At 49.9% G+C, this 25,872-nt stretch overlaps 1 protein-coding gene across 1 annotated transcript in view; it reads right to left on the bottom strand.

The window, feature by feature from the left end:
* The window catches only part of M1AP (meiosis 1 associated protein), a 193,340-nt gene that overhangs the window by 81,051 nt on the left and 86,417 nt on the right, over positions 1-25,872 (bottom strand). Inside the window, 1 exon segment of the mRNA XM_075345395.1 lies at positions 13,491-13,632. Coding sequence (XP_075201510.1) covers positions 13,491-13,632 — 142 coding nt within the window.

Raw genomic sequence — 25,872 nt, 5'->3', positions numbered from 1 at the left:
CACTGACCCCGCACGTCTCATCCCTTGCGTATGCTGTATATACACTGACCCCGCACGTCTCATCCCTTACGTATGCTGTATATACACTGATCCCTCACGTCTCATCCCTTACGTATGCTGTATATACACTGACCCCGCACGTCTCATCCCTTACGTATACTGCATATACACTGACCCCGCACGTCTCATCCCCTATGTATACTGCATATACACTGACCCCGCATGTCTCATCCCCTACGAATGCTGTATATACACTGACCCCGCACGTCTCATCCCTTACGTATACTGCATATACACTGACCCCGCACGTCTCATCCCCTACGTATGCTGCATATACACTGACCCCGCACGTCTCATCCCCTACGTATGCTGTATATACACTGATCCCTCACGTCCCATCCCTTACGTATACTGCATATACACTGACCCCTCACGTCTCATCCCCTACGTATACTGCATATACACTGATCCCTCACGTCTCATCCCTTACGTATACTGCATATACACTGATCCCTCACGTCTCATCCCTTACGTATGCTGCATATACACTGACCCCGCACGTCTCATCCCCTACGTATGCTGCATATACACTGACCCCGCACGTCTCATCCCCTACGTATACTGCATATACACAGATCCCTCACGTCTCATCCCTTACGTATACTGCATATACACTGATCCCTCACGTCTCATCCCTTACGTATGCTGCATATACTCTGACCCCGCACGTCTCATCCCCTACGTATGCTGCATATACACTGACCCCGCACGTCTCATCCCTTACGTATACTGAATATACACTGATCCCTCACGTCTCATCCCCTACGTATGCTGTATATACACTGACCCCGCACGTCTCATCCCTTACGTATACTGCATATACACTGATCCCTCACGTCTCATCCCCTACGTATGCTGCATATACACTGACCCCGCACGTCTCATCCCCTACGTATGCTGCTGTGACGGGGTGTACATCAGAGCAAAGAGAGACAACAGGCCGAGGATGATCCAACAGGTTTACTAACAGGAATACAGGAACAGCACACGACAAGTCCAAATAAAACAGATTCGGGGGCACCTCCCGATAATCCAAAGTGCCAGATCACAACGTAATAGTCCTTTTCAGAGTCCCAGAAATCCCACACAATCCACTGGACGGCGAGGTCTGTCCGCAGATTCAGATCTCGCTCCCTTCCTCTTCAAAAACTCAACTCCAAACTGCATTTAGAAACAGGAGTGAATTGTTTGAGTTCGTGGGCCCGCCCCTCAAGGGTAGGTGTCTATGCAATGGTTGGGCCCACTAGAAGATTCTAGAAGGTTGGCTCCGAGATGTCTACAGGTTTGTGTAGTTGGCGTTATCCACTGCTTATGAAACAATGAGAAGTTCCCCTGGCTGTGTGGACAAGAGATAATTGCATTATGGGCCCACAGACACAGGAGATGGGGGGAAGGTATGGTTACTTACATCCCAAGACATTTCAAAGTGTTCAGTAAGTACAACCAAAGGAAAGTGACATCACATCCTGACATAGTATTACAGCAAATACAGTGAGAAGGTAAAATACATCATGACAATTCCTTCCCCTCCCAACTTGTGTACGTACTAGGGACCTCTACAGGTCGCTGGTTAAGTACACGCAGGCATGGCTGACAGGACTCAAGGTTCCTCTTGCCTGGACAGTCCATCTGCATTTTGGTGTTGGCTGCCCCTTCTATATTGTATGGTAAAGTTATAGGGCTGCAGAGCCAGGCTCCATCGCAGTAAGCGTCCATTGTCCCCAGAGACTCTGTTCAGCCAGGTGAGGGGATTGTGATCAGTAACCACAGTGAATTCCCGTCCATACAGATACGGCCGTAGTTTCTTAAGGGCCCACACTACAGCCAGACATTCCTTCTCAACAGTTGCATAGGCCACTTCTCGGTCCAGCAGTTTCCGGCTGAGATAGGCGATGGGGTGCTCGTCCCCAGCTGCATTCACCTGGCTGAGGACAGCTCCCAGTCCATAAGCAGAGGCATCCGTTTGCACAATGAATCTCCTCTTGTAGTCTGGAGCAGCCAGGACAGGATCGCAGATCAAAGCATCCTTCAGCCGGTTAAAAGCCTCATCACAGGCTGGAGTCCAGATCACCAGCCGGGGCATTGTTTTCTTGGTCAGGTCGGTAAGAGGCTTGGCCACAGTACTGAAATGAGAAACAAATTTTCGGTAATAACTGGCAGTGCCCAGAAAAGCCATAACTTGTTTCTTAGTTTGGGGTACAGGCCAGTCTCTAATAGCCTGGATTTTGGCAGGCTCAGGTCGGAGCTTCCCTCCTCCCACTCTATGTCCTAGGTACTGGACTTCCCCCATCCCCAATTGGCATTTATCGGGTCGAATAGTTAGGCCGGCTGCAAGAATCAGGTCCAAAATAATGGCTACTTGATTCAGATGTTCCTCCCATGTGTGGCTGAAGACGGCGATATCATCCAAGTAGGCACAAGCAAAGTCATCACATCCCCGGAGGATCTGATCCACCATTCTCTGGAAGGTGGCCGGGGCATTTTTCATTCCAAAAGGCATGCTTAGAAATTCATACAGACCAAAGGGGGTTATAAAAGCGGACCGTTCTCTCTCTTCATCCGTTAGAGGGATCTGCCAGTATCCCTTACTGAGATCCAAGGTAGTGACATATCGGGACCCAGCCAGTCGGTCTAGAAGTTCGTCAATACGAGGCATTGGGTAAGGATCGCTGACGGTATGGTCGTTTAGTCGCCGATAGTCCACACAAAATCGAGTACTCCCATCCTTCTTGGGTACTAACACCACAGGGGAGGCCCAAGGGCTATGGGAGGCCTGGATTACCCCAAGCTGTAACATCTCCTCCAGTTCGTGCTGCATGGTGTTTCGAACTGATTCAGGTACCCGGTAAGGAGCCAGTTGTATGGGACGGATGCCCTGAGTGTCCACATGATGTTGGGTGACGGTGGTTCGACCTGGTTGAGATGAGAAAGCAGCCCGTCTCTGTTGAAGCACTTCCAGCATCTGGATTTTCTGTAAGGAGTCCAGGTAATCTCCCAGGGGAACCTGTTCCACAGTGGATGGGGCTCTCGCTGCTTCCACGAGATCAGGTAGAGAGTCCTCATCCTCTTGACCATCTTCTGAAGCCAACCGACAGCTTGCTATCATTGGAATGTTCCGGTCATGGTACTCCTTAATCATATTCACATGGACAGTCTTTTGCCTTAGCCCCTGATCATCTAAAGCAAGAAGGTAATTGGTATCATTCAGTTTTCTGAGAACCCGGAAGGGACCCTCCCATGTGGTCTGCAGTTTATTCTGCCGATGGGGAACAATCATTAAGACTTGTTGTCCTTCTACAAACTCCCGATAGCGTGCGTTACGGTCATACCATGTCTTCTGTCTGGTTTGAGCCATACGCAAATGACTCTGTGCAAAACTAGCAAGTTGGGCCAAGGTTTCTCGCAGCTTTAGGACATAAGGGACAACAGGGGTTCCTGTATCTTCAACTTGCCCCTCCCAGTATTCCTTGAGCAGGGTTAAGGGTCCTCGGACCTTTCTTCCATAGAGTAGTTCAAAGGGGGAGAACCCAGTGGACTCCTGGGGAACTTCCCGATAGGCAAACAAGAGATGGGGTAGGTACTTCTCCCAGTCTGAATCTCGGTCCGTGAAGGCCCTCAGCATATTCTTCAGAGTGCCGTTGAATCGTTCACAAAGTCCATTTGTTTGGGGATGATACGGGGTCGTTCGGATCGCTCGTACTCCACAGGTGCGCCACAGACACTGGACCAACTCTGACATAAACTGGGAGCCTTGGTCCGACAAGATCTCACTGGGGAATCCTACTCTGGTAAAAATAATAACCAAGGCCTCGGCCACCTTGGCTGCAGAGATACTTGACAAGGCCACGGCTTCTGGATATCGGGTGGCGTAGTCCACAACAGTGAGAATGTACTGCTTTCCAGATTTACTTGGTTTAGCCAGAGGTCCAATGATATCAACAGCTACTCTTTGAAAGGGTTCTTCTATTATAGGGAGCGGTTGCAGGGGTGCCTTTGGGTGATCTCCGGGTCGCCCTCTACGCTGACATATGTCACAAGTTCGGCAGAAATGCGCCACTGCTTGGGAAATCCCCGGCCAATAAAAAGTTTGAGTCAATCGTCTCTCGGTGCGGGTTTTGCCTTGATGGCCAGCCGTAGGAATGTCATGAGCCAGGTGTAATAGGGGAATTCTGTACTTCTGAGGAACAATCAGCTGTTTGCTATAAGTCCAGGGCTTATCTAGGGAGTCGGCATTGGCAACCCGATACAGAAGTCCATTTTCTCTGATAATTCTTTCTCCGTTTTCCCCTAGCTGCCCTATTTCAGCCCGAGTTCTAAAACTAGCAAGGGTGGGGTCAGTCTCTACTTCTTGTCTAAACTGAACTTTATCCCAAGTAACATTCATATTATCCCCACAAGAAGAATCACTCACCGGCTGTAATGGCAGTTCTGGTGGCCTCAGTTCCATGGATGGGTTGTACACGTCCACATGGGCTGCTCTCTTGGCTTGACTTCTGGTTACCGCACCGACAAAGTGGCAATGAAGATTCCCCACATCATTTCCTAGAAGAACGTCTGCAGGGAGGCCGCTCATCACACCGACCACACATTGTTTTGCCCCAAAGCCATAATCCAGGGTCACACTCGCTCTTGGAATATATCTCTGGGTACCTCCTGCCAGTTCAATGGCAATTCCTGGTCCCTTTTGAATTGCTTGTGGTTGAATTACTCGGGGATCGGCTATGGTGAGGAAAGCCCCAGTGTCACGGAAGCCAACAACTTTTTGGCCATCCAGCACGACCTCCTGTAGATGTTTGTCCTGAAGATCAGAAGAACAGGTGGCTGGAGCTCGCACCCCATAGACTCCGGGTAGGGGAGCCAGGATATCTGAGTCACTTGGCAAGTCATCAGGCACAGAATCCAGCTCTTCTCCTGGTGAAGGTGTCTGTAGGTAATGAACAGGCAAAGGCGGTCTGTAGCTGTTCTGTCTACGAACACCTGGACATTGGAATTGCATGTGCCCAGGCTGCCCACATCCATAACATCTGCGCTCTGGGATTCTTCCTCCGCGTCGTATTCCCAAAGGTGGAGCATGAGTAATGCGAGGCACAGTCACACGAAGGTCCCCATGAGTTGACGGTCTAGGGTGATGGTGAACATTGGGGCCAGAAGGACCAGGTGTCATGATGTATGTAGTTTTCTCCATTCCATATTTTTGTATAAGATGCCATGTGATGTATTTTACCTTCTCACTGTATTTGCTGTAATACTATGTCTTGGGATGTAAGTGACTATACCTTCCCCCAGCCTGTATCATATTGCACTCAGGCTTCAGCAATAGCTATTGTCATTGATTTGGTGGGGGTTGCATATCTATTGTTCTTCTCAGCATGGGACTTCTCCAATCTACAACTTGGTAAACAGAACAGAGCCAGCAGTCTAAAGTCCATTCATGCATCAAATGGCCAGGGGGAGGTGTGCCCAACTAAGGGGCTGATCCCAGGAGAGAAGAACATGTTAGTTCAGTTAGTTGGAGCTCGGCTGGAGAAGGACTAGGATCCATAGATGAGGCTGGATCCTGGGGTCTGTGTGTGTGGACTGTTACAGACTGGAGATCCGCGGCCACGTGGGATTGCGTTTTGTTGTTCACCTGTTGGACTCAAGGAACTCATATAAGGACCATTGCCCTAATTCCCCTGGCATCGGAATACCAGGCGGTGCCCCTGGATCTTTTGTTTTTCTGTTGTGGACTCCTTGCAGATTTGAAGGATTTATATTTATGTTTGCTGCTTATTCTTTGTGGTTCCAATAAAGCCCTTTGGATTGTTCCTTGGCCTGGCGTCCCTCACTGCTCTGTTGCATACCCCGTCACAAACTGGTGGCAGCGGCGGGATCAGAGCAGAAGAAATGGAGGACAACAGCCAATCGACGTCTGAAACCAGAACCTCAGGATACAGGAACTGGACTGTGGCGAGTCTACAAACAAAGGCCCGTGAATTAGGTGTCGGCTACAAAGGACTCTCTAAGGAGCAACTAATTGAGGCATTGGAACACGCTTGCCTGCAAGATGGCACCGAGGAACAATTTCCACAGCAAGGGGAGCAAAGACGGGAGCCGGAGGTGAATACCCAAAAAAGTCAATGGGTTGTGTGGTACAAGGAAAAGATGGCACTGCTTGGAGATGAGGCCACCATAGAAGATAAGAGGGAGGCCATGCGTGGAGCTGAAGAGAAGGAGCGCAGGATGGAGGAGATGGCATTGCTGGATAAGCAGCTCGCTGTGGAAGCCGCGAGAGGTTCCAGACAGACTGTAACCCCAGCACCCATCATGAGGGAACTTCCCAGAGTGTCCCGCAAAGACTTCAAGCAGTTTAATGAGGCTGCTGGTGACATTGAGGGCTTCTTCCAGGACTTTGAGCATCAGTGTCGATTAATGGAAGTCCCAGAAAGGGAGCGCGTCCGGCATCTGGTTGGGCTCTTAGAGGGTGGAGCTGCTGCAGCCTATAGAGCTATGGACCATCGGTGGAACTGTGAGTATGCGGATATTAAACAGACTATTCTAGAACATTATGCTGTAACGCCAGACACTTACAGGACTCAGTTCCGTACTCTAGCATGTGATGAGGAAGTGTCCTTCAAGATGTATGCCCACAAACTCAAACATCTGTGGCATCGTTGGTTGGAGGCAGAGGAGGCCTTAACCTTGGAGACCGTCCTCCAGGTCCTCCTAAAAGAGCAGTTTTACTTCAAGTGCCCCGCTGAGATCCGGGAATCGGTGCGTGAGAGAAAACCAGCGACAGTGGAGGAAGCTGCTGCTCTAGCTGATGAGGTGCTCACCATCAAGCCTCAGTGGAGGGTTCTGTTGGAGGATGGAGAGACGCCTAACAGCTCCACAACACCGGATGCCCCCAGTTATTCTGTCCCCATTGTTCCCCGTTCCTCTAAGCCACCACATGTTGATACCCGTGTTAATGTGCCTCCAGTTGCTTCTACTGCACTTTCTGGAATACGCCGGGGAGAGGAAGTAACAGAGCGCAGGTGTTATGTTTGTAGGCATCCCGGGCATTTGTAGGCCTCATGCCCAGCCAGGCCATGGAGGAATCATCCTCAAACCCCTACAGCACCTTCAGGTGGGAGCCGGCCTCCAAGTTCCCCTACCCCTTACCCAAGAGGACGCCTTGGATGGAGGGAGACCCAGCTCAGATGCTATCAATGTGGACAGCCAGGGCATCGGCAAGTCTCCTGCCCAGCTGTTCAAATGAGGACTGATCCTGCACCCAATCGGATTGTTAATTATTTACAGCCCAGTGCCATGGAGGAAGATGTGGCACCGTTATGTGAGGACTGGCCTAGTGACTCAGCCCCCCATGTTGCACCACCAGGAGTTTACGGGGTGCGACCCGCAGTTATGACGACTTCTGCTCATCGAGGTAAGCACTTGCAGGAGGTTGTGCTGGATGGACAGAGACTTGTTGGATTTTGTGACTCGGGTGCTTTCCTCACACTGGCTGATCCCCGAGTGGTTCGGCCTGAGGCAATCCATAGAGGACCTGGGATTGTCATTGAACTGGCGGGTGGACAATGGAGGACTATTCCCACAGCCACTGTGGATCTGAACTTTGGTTTTGGAGTCAGGCGATGTGTGGTTGGGGTGATGGGTGGTCTGCCTGCAGCTGTTCTCCTGGGCAATGATGTGGGAGAGCTACGATGCCAATTCGTGGCTGCATGAAGCCACATGTAAGTAACGCTCTGCCTGTGTGTACTTAACCAGTGACCTGTAGAGGTCCCTAGTACGTACACAAGTTGGGAGGGGAAGGAATTGTCATGATGTATGTAGTTTTCTCCATTCCATATTTTTGTATAAGATGCCATGTGATGTATTTTACCTTCTCACTGTATTTGCTGTAATACTATGTCTTGGGATGTAAGTGACTATACCTTCCCCCAGCCTGTATCATATTGCACTCAGGCTTCAGCAATAGCTATTGTCATTGATTTGGTGGGGGTTGCATATCTATTGTTCTTCTCAGCATGGGACTTCTCCAATCTACAACTTGGTAAACAGAACAGAGCCAGCAGTCTAAAGTCCATTCATGCATCAAATGGCCAGGGGGAGGTGTGCCCAACTAAGGGGCTGATCCCAGGAGAGAAGAACATGTTAGTTCAGTTAGTTGGAGCTCGGCTGGAGAAGGACTAGGATCCATAGCTGAGGCTGGATCCTGGGGTCTGTGTGTGTGGACTGTTACAGACTGGAGATCCGCGGCCACGTGGGATTGCGTTTTGTTGTTCACCTGTTGGACTCAAGGAACTCATATAAGGACCATTGCCCTAATTCCCCTGGCATCGGAATACCAGGCGGTGCCCCTGGATCTTTTGTTTTTCTGTTGTGGACTCCTTGCAGATTTGAAGGATTTATATTTATGTTTGCTGCTTATTCTTTGTGGTTCCAATAAAGCCCTTTGGATTGTTCCTTGGCCTGGCGTCCCTCACTGCTCTGTTGCATACCCCGTCACACCAGGGGCCACCAGCGTTGGGGGGTTGGTGTTTTTTTTCTCACTGGGTAGTAGTTTTTTCCACTGAGGCTTGATGGTGAGAGCCTCATCAGCTAGAGCTGCAGCTTCCTCCACAGTGGCTGGTCTCCTTTCACGCACCCATTCCCGGATCTCAGCGGGGCACTTGAAGTAAAACTGCTCTTTTAGGAGGACCTGGAGGACGGTCTCCAAGGTTAAGGCCTCCTCTGCCTCCAACCAACGATGCCACAGATGTTTGAGTTTGTGGGCATACATCTTGAAGGACACTTCCTCATCACATGCTAGAGTACGGAACTGAGTCCTGTAAGTGTCTGGCGTTACAGCATAATGTTCTAGAATAGTCTGTTTAATGTCCGCATACTCACAGTTCCACCGAGGGTCCATAGCTCTATAGGCTGCAGCAGCTCCACCCTCTAAGAGCCCAACCAGATGCCGGACGCGCTCCCTTTCTGGGACTTCCATTAATCGACACTGATGCTCAAAGTCCTGGAAGAAGCCCTCAATGTCACCAGCAGCCTCATTAAACTGCTTGAAGTCTTTGCGGGACACTCTGGGAAGTTCTCTCATGATGGGTGCTGGGGTTACAGTCTGTCTGGAACCTCTCGCGGCTTCCACAGCGAGCTGCTTATCCAGCAATGCCATCTCCTCCATCCTGCGCTCCTTCTCTTCAGCTCCACGCATGGCCTCCCTCTTATCTTCTATGGTGGCCTCATCTCCAAGCAGTGACATCTTTTCCTTGTACCACACAACCCATTGACTTTTTTGGGTATTCACCTCCGGCTCCCGTCTTTGCTCCCCTTGCTGTGGAAATTGTTCCTCGGTGCCATCTTGCAGGCAAGCGTGTTCCAATGCCTCAATTAGTTGCTCCTTAGAGAGTCCTTTGTAGCCGACACCTAATTCACGGGCCTTTGTTTGTAGACTCGCCACAGTCCAGTTCCTGTATCCTGAGGTTCTGGTTTCAGACGTCGATTGGCTGTTGTCCTCCATTTCTTCTGCTCTGATCCCGCCGCTGCTACCAGTTTGTGACGGGGTGTACATCAGAGCAAAGAGAGACAACAGGCCGAGGATGATCCAACAGGTTTACTAACAGGAATACAGGAACAGCACACGACAAGTCCAAATAAAACAGATTCGGGGGCACCTCCCGATAATCCAAAGTGCCAGATCACAACGTAATAGTCCTTTTCAGAGTCCCAGAAATCCCACACAATCCACTGGACGGCGAGGTCTGTCCGCAGATTCAGATCTCGCTCCCTTCCTCTTCAAAAACTCAACTCCAAACTGCATTTAGAAACAGGAGTGAATTGTTTGAGCTCGTGGGCCCGCCCCTCAAGGGTAAGTGTCTATGCAATGGTTGGGCCCACTAGAAGATTCTAGAAGGTTGGCTCCGAGATGTCTACAGGTTTGTGTAGTTGGCGTTATCCACTGCTTACGAAACAATGAGAAGTTCCCCTGGCTGTGTGGACAAGAGATAATTGCATTATGGGCCCAGAGACACAGGAGATGGGGGGAAGGTATGGTTACTTACATCCCAAGACATTTCAAAGTGTTCAGTAAGTACAACCAAAGGAAAGTGACATCACATCCTGACATAGTATTACAGCAAATACAGTGAGAAGGTAAAATACATCATGACAGCTGCATATACACTGACCCCGCACGTCTCATCCCCTACGTATGCTGCATATACACTGACCCCGCACGTCTCATCCCCTACGTATGCTGCATATACACTGACCCCGCACGTCTCATCCCCTACGTATGCTGCATATACACTGACCCCGCACGTCTCATCCCCTACGTATGCTGTATATACTCTGACCCCGCACGTCTCATCCCTTACGTATACTGCATATACACTGACCCTGCACGTCTCATCCCCTACGTATGCTGTATATACACTGACCCCGCACGTCTCATCCCTTACGTATGCTGCATATACACTGACCCCGTACGTCTCATCCCCTACGTATGCTGTATATACACTGATCCCTCACGTCTCATCCCTTACGTATACTGCATATACACTGATCCCGCACGTTTCATCCCCTACGTATGCTGTATATACACTGACCCCGCACGTCTCATCCCTTACGTATACTGCATATACACTGATCCCGCACGTCTCATCCCCTACGTATGCTGCATATACACTGACCCCGCACGTCTCATCCCTTACGTATGCTGCATATACACTGACCCCGCACGTCTCATCCCTTACGTATACTGCATATACTCTGACCCCTCACGTCTCATCCCCTACGTATACTGCATATACACTGACCCCGCACGTCTCATCTCCTACGTATGCTGCATATACACTGACCCCGCACGTCTCATCCCCTACGTATGCTGTATATACACTGACCCCGCACGTCTCATCCCTTACGTATGCTGCATATACACTGACCCCGCACGTCTCATCCCTTACGTATGCTGCATATACACTGACCCCGCACGTCTCATCCCTTACGTATACTGCATATACTCTGACCCCTCACGTCTCATCCCTTACGTATACTGCATATACTCTGACCCCGCACGTCTCATCTCCTACGTATGCTGCATATACACTGATCCCTCACGTCTCATCCCTTACGTATACTGCATATACTCTGACCCCGCACGTCTCATCCCCTACGTATGCTGCATATACACTGATCCCTCACGTCTCATCCCCTACGTATACTGCATATACACTGACCCGCACGTCTCATCCCTTACGTATGCTGCATATACACTGACCCTGCACGTCTCATCCCTTACGTATGCTGCATATACACTGATCCCTCACGTCTCATCCCCTACGTATACTGCATATACACTGACCCCGCACGTCTCATCCCCTACGTATACTGCATATACACTGACCCTGCATGTCTCATCCCTTACGTATGCTGCATATACACTGACCCCGCACGTCTCATCCCCTACGTATGCTGTATATACACTGACCCCGCACGTCTCATCCCCTATGTATACTGCATATACACTGACCCCGCACGTCTGATCCCTTACGTATGCTGTATATACACTGACCCCGCACGTCTCATCCCTTACGTATGCTGCATATACACTGACCCCGCACGTCTCATCCCCTACGTATACTGCATATACACTGACCCCGCACGTCTCATCCCCTACGTATGCTGTATATACACTGACCCCGCACGTCTCATCCCCTACGTATACTGCATATACACTGACCCCGCACGTCTGATCCCTTACGTATGCTGTATATACACTGACCCCGCACGTCTCATCCCTTACGTATGCTGCATATACACTGACCCCGCACGTCTCATCCCTTACGTATACTGCATATACTCTGACCCCGCACGTCTCATCCCCTACGTATGCTGCATATACACTGATCCCTCACGTCTCATCCCCTACGTATACTGCATATACACTGACCCCGCACGTCTCATCCCCTACGTATGCTGTATATACACTGACCCTGCACGTCTCATCCCTTACGTATGCTGCATATACACTGACCCCGCACGTCTCATCCCCTACGTATGCTGTATATACACTGATCCCTCACGTCTCATCCCTTACGTATACTGCATATACACTGATCCCGCACGTCTCATCCCCTACGTATGCTGTATATACACTGACCCCGCACGTCTCATCCCTTACGTATGCTGCATATACACTGACCCCGCACGTCTCATCCCTTACGTATGCTGCATATACACTGACCCCGCACGTCTCATCCCCTACGTATACTGCATATACACTGATCCCTCACGTCTCATCCCTTACGTATGCTGTATATACACTGACCCTGCACGTCTCATCCCCTACGTATGCTGCATATACACTGACCCCGCACGTCTCATCCCCTACGTATGCTGTATATACACTGACCCCGCACGTTTCATCCCCTACGTATGCTGTATATACACTGATCCCTCATGTCTCATCCCTTACGTATACTGCATATACTCTGACCCCGCACGTCTCATCCCCTACGTATGCTGCATATACACTGACCCCGCACGTCTCATCCCCTACGTATACTGCATATACACTGATCCCTCACGTCTCATCCCCTATGTATGCTGTATATACACTGACCCCGCACGTCTCATCCCCTACGTATGCTGCATATACACTGATCCCTCACGTCTCATCCCCTACGTATACTGCACATACACTGACCCCGCACGTCTCATCCCCTACGTATACTGCATATACACTGACCCTGCACGTCTCATCCCCTACGTATGCTGCATATACACTGACCCCGCACGTCTCATCCCCTACGTATGCTGCATATACAGTGACCTCGCACGTCTCATCCCCTACGTATGCTGCATATACACTGACCCCGCACGTCTCATCCCCTACGTATGCTGTATATACACTGACCACGCACGTCTCATCCCCTATGTATGCTGCATATACACTGACCCCGCACGTCTCATCCCCTACGTATGCTGCATATACACTGACCCCACACGTCTCATCCCCTACGTATGCTGTATATACACTGACCCCGCACGTCTCATCCCCTACGTATGCTGCATATACACTGACCCCGCACGTCTCATCCCCTACGTATGCTGTATATACACTGACCCCGCACGTCTCATCCCCTACGTATGCTGCATATACACTGACCCCGCACGTCTCATCCCCTACGTATGCTGTATATACACTGACCCCGCACGTCTCATCCCCTACGTATGCTGTATATACACTGTCCCCTCACGTCTCATCCCCTACGTATGCTGTATATAGTGACTATGATTAGCTCATTACCTGATTTCTATTACAATATGGTCACTATAGCATACTATTTGGCTAACACCATATGGTAATGCACACTATGCAGCCTACAATGCCGCGTTACTTTGGCTAAACGCTGACAATTATTTGCATGGAGCGAGTGTATACGGATGCCCACCTGCAGACAGTGACTTAGGGCATGGAAGTTGTCTTGGTTGGCTTCTAGTTGGTCCCAGTCTAGCTCCCAGCATGCAGTGGGAGTTAGGATAGAAGGCAGGCCATAAAGCATAGAGCCACAGACCCCAGATGAGGAGATGGCCCTGAGGTAAAAAAAAACAAAAAAAAAACAAAACACAAGTCACCTATAGTAATTACAGGCTTTTTCATGTGATAAAATAAAGTGCTTATCTTGGACGTTGTGAGGAGCTGTCCATGAACTAAAGACTATTGGACTTTTTCCAGCACGGAGCCCTGGTTACATCGATCTTATTGTTTTGTGTTATTAGGAGATTGCTTGCTCATCAGTTTAAGGTACATAATTTGAAAGGGGAAGGGGTTGTAACAGTGTGTCATCCTAGTTTGCCTTCATGGACTCTAATGTAATCAGGCTTGCAGTAGGCTTCATTGTCCTGCATCTAGTGGGGTTTATGAATTTTTTTGTTCCTCTCTACAGGGAGTTTCTCTAACACACAATTTTTCACACCGGGCTGGAGATTGGGCTCTAGAACCGTCATACTTTGAGCTTTATGTAGAAAATGTCTAAGGGGGTGGGTGTGATGAGTACTTCTGCCCATCCAGGGGGCTAACCCAAAGAGAGGTGCTATTGTGAGCCACATGCTTAGCTAGGGAGTTGGTAATGTGATGTGGCAGGACGGACGAGGATCTGTTGCTGTAGTCAGATCGTGGTGCCCATGAATGGACTATAGAGATTGGGGCTGCATACACATTCTGCTACGCTTGTGATATTTATCATCTGGATTTGAGTAACTATACCATGGACTATTGTTTTCAGCTAGAGATGTATACACAATAAGGACTATTGTTGCTGTAAGACCATATACGGAAGAAATAAAAATTGTTGCATCGTTAACCTGCCTAGGTGATTAATATAACCCTCAACCTACAATAACCTCAGTCCAGTAGACCACTGCGCAACCAACTCTGTCCTCACCTATTGTACCATCTCCCATTCCCTGTAGACTGTGAGCCCTCGTGGGCAGGGTCCTCTCTCCTCCTATACCAGTCTGTTGTGTACTGTTGTATGTATACCCTCTTTCACTGTAAAGCGCCATGGAATGAATGGCGCTATAAAAATAAATAATAATAATAATAATAACCTCAGCTCTTCACAAGTGGTGGCAGCAGTGGGATCACCTATCTGTGCACAGCTTATCAGGGAAAGTTACTGAGCAGTGACTTGGCATAAGAGATGGCAGACTACATCTACAAGAGGCTCAAGGAGGAGCTAAGAGCCCTGTGCTCTGGGAGAGACCTAGAGTGATTTATGGAGGAAAAACGGGCAACCCTTATACAATGCTTGGCCGAGTGTGACTGAGATCACCACCAAGAGGAGGTCAGTTCAGGCAACAGCTCTGTGGAGGGACCACATCTTTAAGTAACTGGGACATAGCACAGTTCAGTGAAGACACCTTGGATATTGTGGACCATCTCTGGTTATTTCAGAACATCTGCCTGCTGCATGAGGTTTCAATCGATGACTGGCCGAGATTTTTGAGCATTGGCCTGACCAGAAAACCAAGAGAAGCTTTTAATAACTTACAAAGCCATGCACAACCTGTCTCCTCCCTACATCTGTGACCTAGTCTCCCGGTACCTACCTGCACGCAACCTCAGATCCTCACAAGATCTCCTTCTCTGCTCCTCCCTTATCTCCTCTTCCCACAATCGCGTACAAGATTTCTCCCGTGCATCCCCCATACTCTGGAATGCTCTACCTCCGCACATCAGACTCTCCCCTACCGTGGAAAGCTTCAAGAGGAACCTCAAGACCCACCTCTTCCAACAAGCCTACAACCTACAATAACCCTCAGTCCATTAGACCACTGCGCAACCAGCTCTGTCCTCACCTATTGTACCATCACCCATTCCCTGTAGACTGTAAGCCCTCGCGGGCAGGGTCCTCTCTCCTCCTGTACCAGTCTGTTATATACTGTTAATGATTGTTGTACGTATACCCTTTCACTTGTAAAGCGCCATGGAATAAATGGCGCTATAATAATAAATAATAATAATAACTTGTCTTCTGTCCTCAGAGATGTTACTCTACCGTTCGCAGCGCATTACTAGAGAGGTATGCAATCAAGCCTGGAACCTACCGGAGGAAAATTCGGGAGATTGACAAGCCCGGGGCACACACACACCGGGATTTTGTCAACACATTACACATGGCATGCACTCGGAGGATAGAAGGACTGGGGGCGTGGGAGGCAGAACATGTCTTGGATATATTCAAGCTGGTTAACACAAAAATCGATAGTAAGGAGGATTTAATACAATCGGAGTTACAAATCAGAAATATCCAACAATTACAAAACAAAAGTATATACAGCATGTACAGAAAGTATTCAGACCCCTTTACATTTTTCATTCTTGGTTTCATTGCAGCCATTTGGTATTTTTCTCATTATTGTACACTCTGCCCCCATCCCCCATCTTGACAGTATAAAAAACAGAAATGTAGACATTTTTGCAAATTTATTAAACAAGAAAAACTGAAATATCCCATGGTCATAAGTATTCAACCCCTTTGCTCAGTATATCACATGGTCATAAGTATTCAGCCCCTTTGCTCAGTATAACACATGGTCATAAGTATTCAGCCCCTTTGCTCAGTATATCACATGGTCATAAGTATTCAACCCCTTTGCTCAGTATTGAGTAGAGGCGCCCTCCCTTTTGAGCTAGTACAGCCATGACTCTTCTTGGGATCCTGGATTTGGGGATCCTCGCCAATTCTTTCTTTCAGATCCGCTCCAGTTCCGTCAGGTTGGATGGTGAACGTTGGTGGACGCCATTTTCAGGTCTCTCCAGAGATGCTCAATTAGGTTTAGGTCAGGGCTCTGGCTGGGCCGGTCAAGAATCATCACAGAGTTGTTCTGAAGCCACTCCTTTGTTATTTTAGCTGTGTGCTTAGGGTCATTGTCTTGTTAGAAGGTAAACCTTCAGCCAAGTCGGAGGTCCAGAGCATCTGGAAGAGGTTTTCTTCCAGGATATCTCTGTAATTGGCCACATTCATCTTTCCTTCAATTGCAACCAGTCATCCTGTTCCTGCAGCTGAAAAAGACCCCCATAGCATTATGATACCACCACCATGTTTCACTGTGGGGATTGTATTGGGCAGGTGATGAGCGGTGCCTGGTTTTCTACACACATACCGCCTAGAATTATCATTAAACAGTTCTATCTTCATCTCATAAGACCAGAGAATCTTATTTCTCATAGTCTGGGAGTCCTTCATGTGTTTTTTGTAAACTCTATGCGGCTTCCATATGTCTTGGACTGAGGAGAGGCTTCTGTCGGGCCACTCTACTATAAAGGCCCGACTGGTGGAGGCTGCAGTGATAGCTGACTTTGTGGAACTTTCTCCCATCTCTCTACTGCATCTCTGGAGCTCAGCCACAGTGATCTCGGGGTTCTTCTTTACCTCTCTCACCAAGGCTTTTCTCCCACGATTGCTCAGTTTGGCTGGACGGCCCGGTCTAGGATGAGTTCTCGTGATACCAAACTTCTTCTATTTAAGGATTATGGAGGCCACTGTGCTCTGAGGAACTGTTACGTCACCACCGGAGTCCGCTCCAGCAACTTCTGCTCCGATCGCCAGGCGACGCCGTGTTCCTGCCGTGGATGGTGCTGGTGATGGGAGAGGAGTCGATACCAGCGGCACCGGTGGCACAGGCTCCGATCATCCACTGGGCTGGGTTATCTTGGGATCTGCAGTACCACTGGCTGACTGTGGGTGGCGTGTGTCTTCCAGCTGAAGTTGCCAGCGTTCAGCTACAGCCAATGGGAAGACACCACACCCTTCTTAGTTCCCCTCCTGTCTGCTGACTTCTGCCAGAGATAGTTCTGATTTCCTGGCTCCTGGTCTGCCCTATTCTGTTTAGTGATTCCTGTGTGCTGACATCTGTGTGTTTTCTGACTACCCTTCTGCCTGCTGTTTTTGTACCTCGCTGCCTGATCCAGATTTGACCTCTGCTACGTTTTCTGATTACGTCCTTGCCTGCCGATTCTGTCCCTGTTCTGCTATTCCTGGTTTGACCCTGCCTGACGACTACTCTCATCGGACTGTAGCCTTCCACAGGTAGTGATCTCCAGGGCCCTGTGTAATTCCAAATCCCTGTATAGGGGTTAAAGGGTTTCAGGGTTCTGGGGGTCCTGCTTGGTGAGTGGCTTCCCTCTAGGCTGTCCATTACATCCCATCTGAGTCTGTTGATCCAGGCAGGCGTTGCAGGAACCTTGAGTACTGCAGAAATTCTTTTGCAACCTTGGCCAGATCTGTGCCTTGCCACAATTCTGTCTCTGAGCTCCTTGGGCAATTCCTTTGACCTCATGATTCTCATTTGGTGTGACCTGCAGTGTGAGCTGTGAGGTCTTATATAGACAGGTGTGCGCCTTTCCAAATCAAGTCCTATCAGTGTAATTACACACAGCTCGACTCCAATGAAGGAGTAGAACCATTTAAAGGGGATCACAAGGAAATGGACAGCATGTAACTTGCATATGAGTGTCTGAGCAAAGGGGCTGGATACTTAAGACCATGTGATATCTCAGGTTTTTATTGTTTAATACATTTGGAAAAAAATTCTACATTTCTGTATTTTTTCTGTCAAGATGGGGGATGGGGTGCAGAGTGCACATTAATGAGAATTTACTAAATGGCTGCAATGAAACAAAGTGAAAAATTTATAAAAGGTCTGAATACTTTCCGTAACCACTGTACATTTATTAGAATAGGCATTTGATAGAGGAAACGTGGACATGGATGGGAGGAAATTATATTATATCTCTATAATGTCCCTTCAATTGCCCTATGGGAATATATCTCTACTTTGATGAGGAGGACGGAACCCTAATTAATGAGAAAATGGCGCCCCACTCAACGAAGGCTATCCCTAGTGTGAGGTAGCGCGGTCGGCTGCGCAGCAGAAGACACGGGATCCAGGCATCAAGGTTCACAGCACACGGTGTTTAATGTCCAAACAAAAAAGTCCATAACAAAATACATGTGCCTCTCCAGCAGAGGGCTCAGGAAGTTCTGGTCACTTCCCCCACACCCGGCACACCTGCCCTCGTTCCTGTTTCCTTTTAACCCTTCCTTAAGCCTGTAGGGAAACAGCATTAACCCTATAGTGGATTTACTTTCTATCATGGAGTGAGCACAACCTGGGCGAGACATACCGGCCGTCATAGATAACCCCGGTCACAGTCTCACATACCCCCCCCCTCAGTTCAAGCGTGCGGGGTTGAACTCCAGCCATCAAGCACGGGCCGCGGGACAAGGCATCGGCGTTGCCCTGCAACCTACCGGCCCGGTGTTCAACCGTAAACCGGAAGTTCTGCAGAGAAAGGAACCACCGGGTAACCCGGGCATTCCGTTCCTTGGCGGACCTCATCCAGACCAGTGGAGAGTGATCCGTCACCAAGCGAAACTGCCGTCCCAGCAGGTAATAGCGTAGGGACTCCAAGGCCCACTTGATCGCCAGGCACTCCTTCTCCACTACGCTATAATTCCGCTCGGGAGGGGTGAGCTTCCTACTCAAGAAGGTGACGGGGTGTTCCTCCCCCTGAACCACCTGAGACAGCACTGCCCCCAGGCCAACCTCCGAGGCGTCAGTCTGTACTATGAACTCCTTCCGGAAATCAGGGTTGACCAGAACGGGCTGTCCGCACAGGACCCCCTTCAGGGCCCGGAAGGAGTCCTCGGCCTGCGGAGTCCACCGCACCATGACGGACTTCTTGCCTTTGAGAAGGTCCGTCAAGGGGGCTGATAGTCCCGCAAAATCCTTTACAAACCTCCTGTAGTACCCCACGATACCCAGGAAGGCCCTAACCTGCTTCGTGGTCAGGGGTCTAGGCCACTTCTGGATCGCCTCAACCTTGTTAATTTGGGGCTTAATCACTCCTTGGCCTATCACGTAGCCCAAGTAGCGGGCTTCCGTGAGTCCCAATGCACATTTCTTGGGATTGGCTGTCAATCCGGCTGTTCGAAGCGCGTCCACCACCGCTTGTACCTGTTCCAAGTGGGTCTGCCAATCGGAGCTGTAAATAATGATGTCATCCAGGTACGCTGATGCATACGCCTGGTGGGGTTCCAGCACTAAGTCCATCAACCTCTGGAACGTGGCCGGAGCGCCATGTAACCCAAAAGGCAAGACAACATAGTGGAAGAGACCCTCCGGCGTAACAAAAGCTGTTTTCTCCTTGGCGGACTCCGTTAGTGGCACCTGCCAGTACCCTTTGGTCAGGTCGAGCGTGGTAAAATATCGCGCCTGTCCCAGCCTATCAATCAGCTCATCCACCCGGGGCATGGGGTAGAGATCGAACTTGGATATTTCGTTCAATCTCCTAAAGTCATTGCAGAACCTTAAGGAGCCATCGGGTTTTGGTATTAGGACAATCGGACTAGCCCATTCACTCCGGGATTTTTCGATGACCCCCAGGCGTAACATTGTCTTTACTTCCTCCGATATGGCTTGTCGTCGAGCCTCCGGCACCCGGTATGACTTCAGGCGTACCTTCAGGTGGGGCTCGGTGACAATATCATGTCGTATCAGACTGGTCCTACCGGGCAGCTCGGAGAAGACATCGGGGTTCTGCTGAACCAACCGTCTGGCCTCTCGCCTCTGTTGCTTGGTGAGGGCTTCTCCAATCCTTACTTCCGGTTCGTCCTCTCCGGAGGTCGCTGGAGCCGGATGTGAACGACCCGAAGAGGAGGGAGGTGGGGAAAAAACAGCCATCAGGCTTTCCCGTTCCTGCCAAGGTTTTAATAGGTTGACATGGTATATTTGTTCAGGTTTCCGCCTACCGGGCTGCAACACTTTATAGTTAACCACCCCTACTCTTTCCTTTATCTCGTAGGGGCCTTGCCACTGAGCCAGGAATTTGCTCTCCGCCGTGGGGATCAATACCAACACCCGATCCCCGGGTTTAAAGGTCCGCACGGTGGCTTGTCTATTGTAGCGGCCGCTTTGCGCGGCCTGAGCCTCCTGTAAGTGCTCCTTCACAATTGGCATGACCGCGCTTATGCGGTTCTGCATACCCAAAATGTGTTCAATCACACTTTTATGGGGGGTGGGCTCTTGTTCCCATGTTTCCTTTGCCAGGTCCAACAATCCCCGGGGATGTCGCCCGTATAACAATTCAAAAGGCGAAAACCCTGTGGATGCCTGTGGCACCTCTCGTATGGCAAACATCAAATAGGGAAGCATCATATCCCAGTCTTTCCCGTCTTTTGAAATCACCCTTCTTAGCATGGTTTTCAGGGTTTTATTGAAACGCTCGACTAAACCGTCCGTTTGCGGATGATACACAGACGTACGCAACTGCTTGATCTGGAGTAGCCGGCATAGCTCTTTGGTCACTTTAGACATGAATGGGGTCCCCTGATCCGTAAGGATCTCCTTGGGCAATCCCACCCGGCAGAACACAGCAAACAACTCCCGAGCTATAAGCTTTGCTGCAGTATGTCTGAGAGGTATCGCCTCGGGATACCGGGTGGCATAGTCAACGATCACTAGGATGTGTTGGTGCCCTCGAGCGGACTTTACGAGGGGCCCCACCAGATCCATCCCTATCCGTTCAAAAGGGACTTCTATAATGGGTAACGGTACCAACGGACTGCGAAAATGGGTCAGGGGTGCAGTAAGCTGACACTCCGGGCAGGTTTCGCAGAACCGTTTTACCTCCCCAAAGACCCCGGGCCAATAGAACCTTTGCAATATTCTCTCCTGCGTTTTCTTGACCCCTAGGTGGCCACTCATCAGGTGTTTATGAGCCAAGTCGAGGACCCGCCGGCGATGCGGCTGGGGCACCACCAACTGTTCTACCCCTACGCCCCGTATTTCATCTACCCGGTAGAGTAAATCCTGCTTAAGAGTGAAATGGGGGTACCTTACCTGGGCACCGGGCAGCTGTGCCACCCCGTCAACTACTGTCACCCGACTCCGGGCATGTATTAACGTAGGGTCCTGGAGTTGGGCTGTCCCAAACGTATCCGGGGACGCCTCCAACTCCGGGATGGGCTCGACCGTCTCAGCCTCTCCTGCCAATACCTCTAGGGGTGACCTATCGGGTTCACACTCTGTCCCTATCATCGTGACCCCTACGGCAGGTGTCCCGGATTCAGGATTGTAGGGCTCAGGTCCCGGACCGACCAATATCTGAGGGGACTTAGGGGGTCCCCTCCATAAAGTCCAAAAATAGGGCAGATCCCTTCCTAGGATCACGTCATAAGGAAGAGTGTTAAGAAGTCCCACCTCATGTTGCACCTGACCGCAAGGTGCTGTGATGGTGACAATCCCCGTGGGATAGTCGTGGCGGTCCCCATGTATGCAAACCACCCCCACAGTGCGTCCTGTGGCCTTTACTTTAGCTCTCAAGGTGGATCGCACAAGGGTCACTAAGCTTCCGGAATCCAACAATCCTGTAACCGGACATCCATTCACCTGTATTTGGCACAAGTGGGGCTCTGTCTCTGGGGAGACCAGGTCAGCGGTACACACCACCTGAGCATACATTGAACCCCGCCGGGTAACCCCACAATCCATGGGCTCCGTGGTGAGTGGACACTGGGCTTCCATATGTCCCACCCGCTGGCACCGCCAACATCTAATAGGGAAGGAAACCCCCTTGACAAGTTGTCGTTTAGGGTACATGGCCTTCCGGACCTCAGGAACGGCGGGCGCGGCCTCAGCCAGGATGGTAGCGGACTCCTGTACCGGTGTCGGCGGTGGGTCCTTGGCCCTAGGCTTGGAGGGGCCGGACCGACGGGCGGTACGCAAAGTCTCAGTGTCCCGTATCAAGTCCTGCGTAGCCACATGCCGCTCTACCAGGGACACTAATTGGTCCAGGGTACTCGGGTCACCCTGTCCTACCCACCGTTGAACGGTGACGGGTAAAGTGCGCACAAAACGATCCACTACTACCCTTTCCACCATTTGCGCCGGGCTCAGAGTGTCAGGCTGCAACCACTTTTTTACAAGATGTAATAAGTCATAGGCCTGGGAGCGTACGGGTTTGGCTTCCTCATAGAACCACTGATTTACCCGCTGAGCCCGTACATAGGTATTCACCCCCAACCGAGCCAGTATTTCGGCTTTCAGGGTCACATAGTCAATGGCGTCCTCGGTACCGAGGTCCAGGTACGCTTTTTGGGGTTCCCCCGTCAGATAGGGTGACAATACCTCAGCCCACTGCGGGGTCGGCAGCTTTTCCCGCTCGGCCACCCGCTCAAACACCGCCAGGAACGCTTCCACATCATCACCCGGGGTCATCTTTTGCAACGCTTGTCTCACCGCTTTCCGGACGCTGCCGTCGTCACCCGGTCCCGGGGTTGTTGCTGCCGGTCCGGCACGGATCGACTTGGCCAGGAGAACCATCTGTTCTTGGTGCCTTTTTTCCTGCAATTGTAAGGCTTGCTGCTGACGTGCATTGGCCTGCTCCATCTGTTCTTGGTGCCTTTTGTCCTGCACTTGCAAGGATTGCTGCTGACGTGCATTGGCCTGCTCCATCTGTTCTTGGTGCATTTTGACCTGCACTTGCAAGGATTGCTGCTGACGTGCATTGGCCTGATCCAACTGTTCTTGGAGTTTTTTTTTTTCTGCACTTGCAAGGATTGGAGCAGGTGTGCATTGGTTTGTAGCTGCTGTGCATTAGCCTGTTGCTGCTGTGCATTAGCCTGAGCCAAATGCTTTAGTATGTCCTCCATGGCGTCGCCGGGTTTGGGCTGTAGTATAGCCGCTCGAATCCAGGACATGCGCAGCTGGGTCACCAGGGATGGATGCTACACCTCACCGGCTGTCATGCCCGCATTCTCCACCATATGTGAGGTAGCGCGGTCGGCTGCGCAGCAGAAGACACGGGATCCAGGCATCAAGGTTCACAGCACACGGTGTTTAATGTCCAAACAAAAAAGTCCATAACAAAATACATGTGCCTCTCCAGCAGAGGGCTCAGGAAGTTCTGGTCACTTCCCCCACACCCGGCACACCTGCCCTCGTTCCTGTTTCCTTTTAACCCTTCCTTAAGCCTGTAGGGAAACAGCATTAACCCTATAGTGGATTTACTTTCTATCATGGAGTGAGCACAACCTGGGCGAGACATACCGGCCGTCATAGATAACCCCGGTCACAGTCTCACACTAGTTATAGAATTCTCCGGCTAGATGGAAAAAACCCTTGTTATTAAGGAAAAACAAACCACATGGGGTTCTTAAAACTACTCAGAACAGCTCAATGACTAATAATCCAAAGTGGGGAGTAGAATATAGTGATGGATACCTGTCAAAAAGTCATATCAACCAAAAAGTAATTACCAGTGAGAGGAGGAACTGCAAGGATTACAGACTTCACAAAGAGCGGAGGTTTCCCAAGATCCCAAGGTGGGCCAGCGTCGGGGCGAGGGGGGGTTAAGCTGCCATAACTATGGACACATGGGACACTTTGCCAGGGAATGCCAGAAATGTTCTAGCTCACGTCATCCGTGTCCCCAACCAGTGAACACTGTGCTGCAATGAGGCTGGAATACTGGGATAGAGATGATTCCACCATCCAGACCACAAGAGGAAGAGGCATAGGTGGTACAAGGACAAGTGTCCTGGACTAGGTGGGACACCTCAGCAACCATGAACCAGCGCGTGGAGGCTGTGGGCCTCCGTGACTCCGGACCTTCAGTCACATTCTAGCACTGGACCAATGTATTGTTCCCTCCAGCCGTATATTAGACCACTAACTTACAAAAGCTCCAGTGTGGTTCGCTTTATAAGACCCTTGTGCTAATTCCTACAGTATGAAGAAGACCAATAATACTAGAACCTGATTAAGAGGTAACAATTTGTATTAGTTTACATAAATACAGACAGGACGACATATACAAAAATGTCATCTGTAAGAAATATATTATATTTTATTAGTAATTTTCAGCAAGAATACAGGCAAAATTGTGAGGACAAAAAGAGCTAGCCCAGAGTAAGGAGAACATCCAGGAACAGCAATGGCCGAGTCACAAAGAAATCCCTGAATGAACCAGAAATCAACTACAAGTGTAGACTGAGAGTAAGGAGGACATCCAGGAACAACAATGGCAGAGTCACAAAGAAACCCCTGAATGAACCAGGAATCAACTACAAGTGTAAACTGAGAGGAAGGAGAACATCCAGGAACAGCAATGGCCGACTCACAAAGAAACCCCTGAATGAACCAGAAATCAACTACAAGTGTAGACTGAGAGTAAGGAGAACATCCAGGAACAGCAATGGCCGAGTCACAAAGAAACCCCTAAATGAACCAGGAATCAGCTACAAGTGTAAACTGAGAGGAAGGAGAACATCCAGGAACAGCAATGGCCGAGTCACAAAGAAACCCCTGAATGAACCAGGAATCAACTACAAGTGTAGACTGAGAGGAAGGAGAACATCCAGGAACAACAATGGCAGAGTCACAAAGAAACCCCTGAATGAACCAGGAATCAACTACAAGTGTAAACTGAGAGGAAGGAGAACATCCAGGAACAGCAATGGCCGAGTCACAAAGAAACCCCTGAATGAACCAGGAATCAACTACAAGTGTAAACAGAGTAAGGAGAACATTGAGGAACAACAATGGCAGAGTAAGAGAGAAACCCCTGAATGAACCAGGAATCAACTACAAGTGTAAACAGAGGAAGGGGAACATCCAGGAACAGCAATGGCAGAGTCACAAAGAAACCCCTGAATGAACCAGGAATCAACTACAAGTGTAAACTGAGAGGAAGGGGAACATCCAGGAACAGCAATGGCCGACTCACAAAGAAACCCCTGAATGAACCAGGAATCAACTACAAGTGTAAACTGAGAGGAAGGAGAACATCCAGGAACAGCAATGGCCGACTCACAAAGAAACCCCCGAATGAACCAGGAATCAACTACAAGTGTAGACTGAGAGTAAGGAGGACATCCAGGAACAACAATGGCAGAGTCACAAAGAAACCCCTGAATGAACCAGGAATCAACTACAAGTGTAAACTGAGAGGAAGGAGAACATCCAGGAACAGAGATGGCTGACTCACAAAGAAACCCCTGAATGAACCAGAAATCAACTACAAGTGTAGACTGAGAGTAAGGAGGACATCCAGGAACAACAATGGCAGAGTCACAAAGAAACCCCTGAATGAACCAGGAATCAACTACAAGTGTAAACTGAGAGGAAGGAGAACATCCAGGAACAGCAATGGCCGACTCACAAAGAAACCCCTGAATGAACCAGGAATCAACTACAAGTGTAGACTGAGAGTAAAGAGAACATCCAGGAACAGCAATGGCAGAGTCAGAGAAAAATCCCTGAATG

The sequence above is a fragment of the Anomaloglossus baeobatrachus genome, chromosome 1 (assembly GCF_048569485.1).
Source record: "Anomaloglossus baeobatrachus isolate aAnoBae1 chromosome 1, aAnoBae1.hap1, whole genome shotgun sequence".
Lineage (NCBI taxonomy): Eukaryota > Metazoa > Chordata > Amphibia > Anura > Aromobatidae > Anomaloglossus > Anomaloglossus baeobatrachus.
This window is presented reverse-complemented; position numbering and strand designations above follow the sequence as displayed.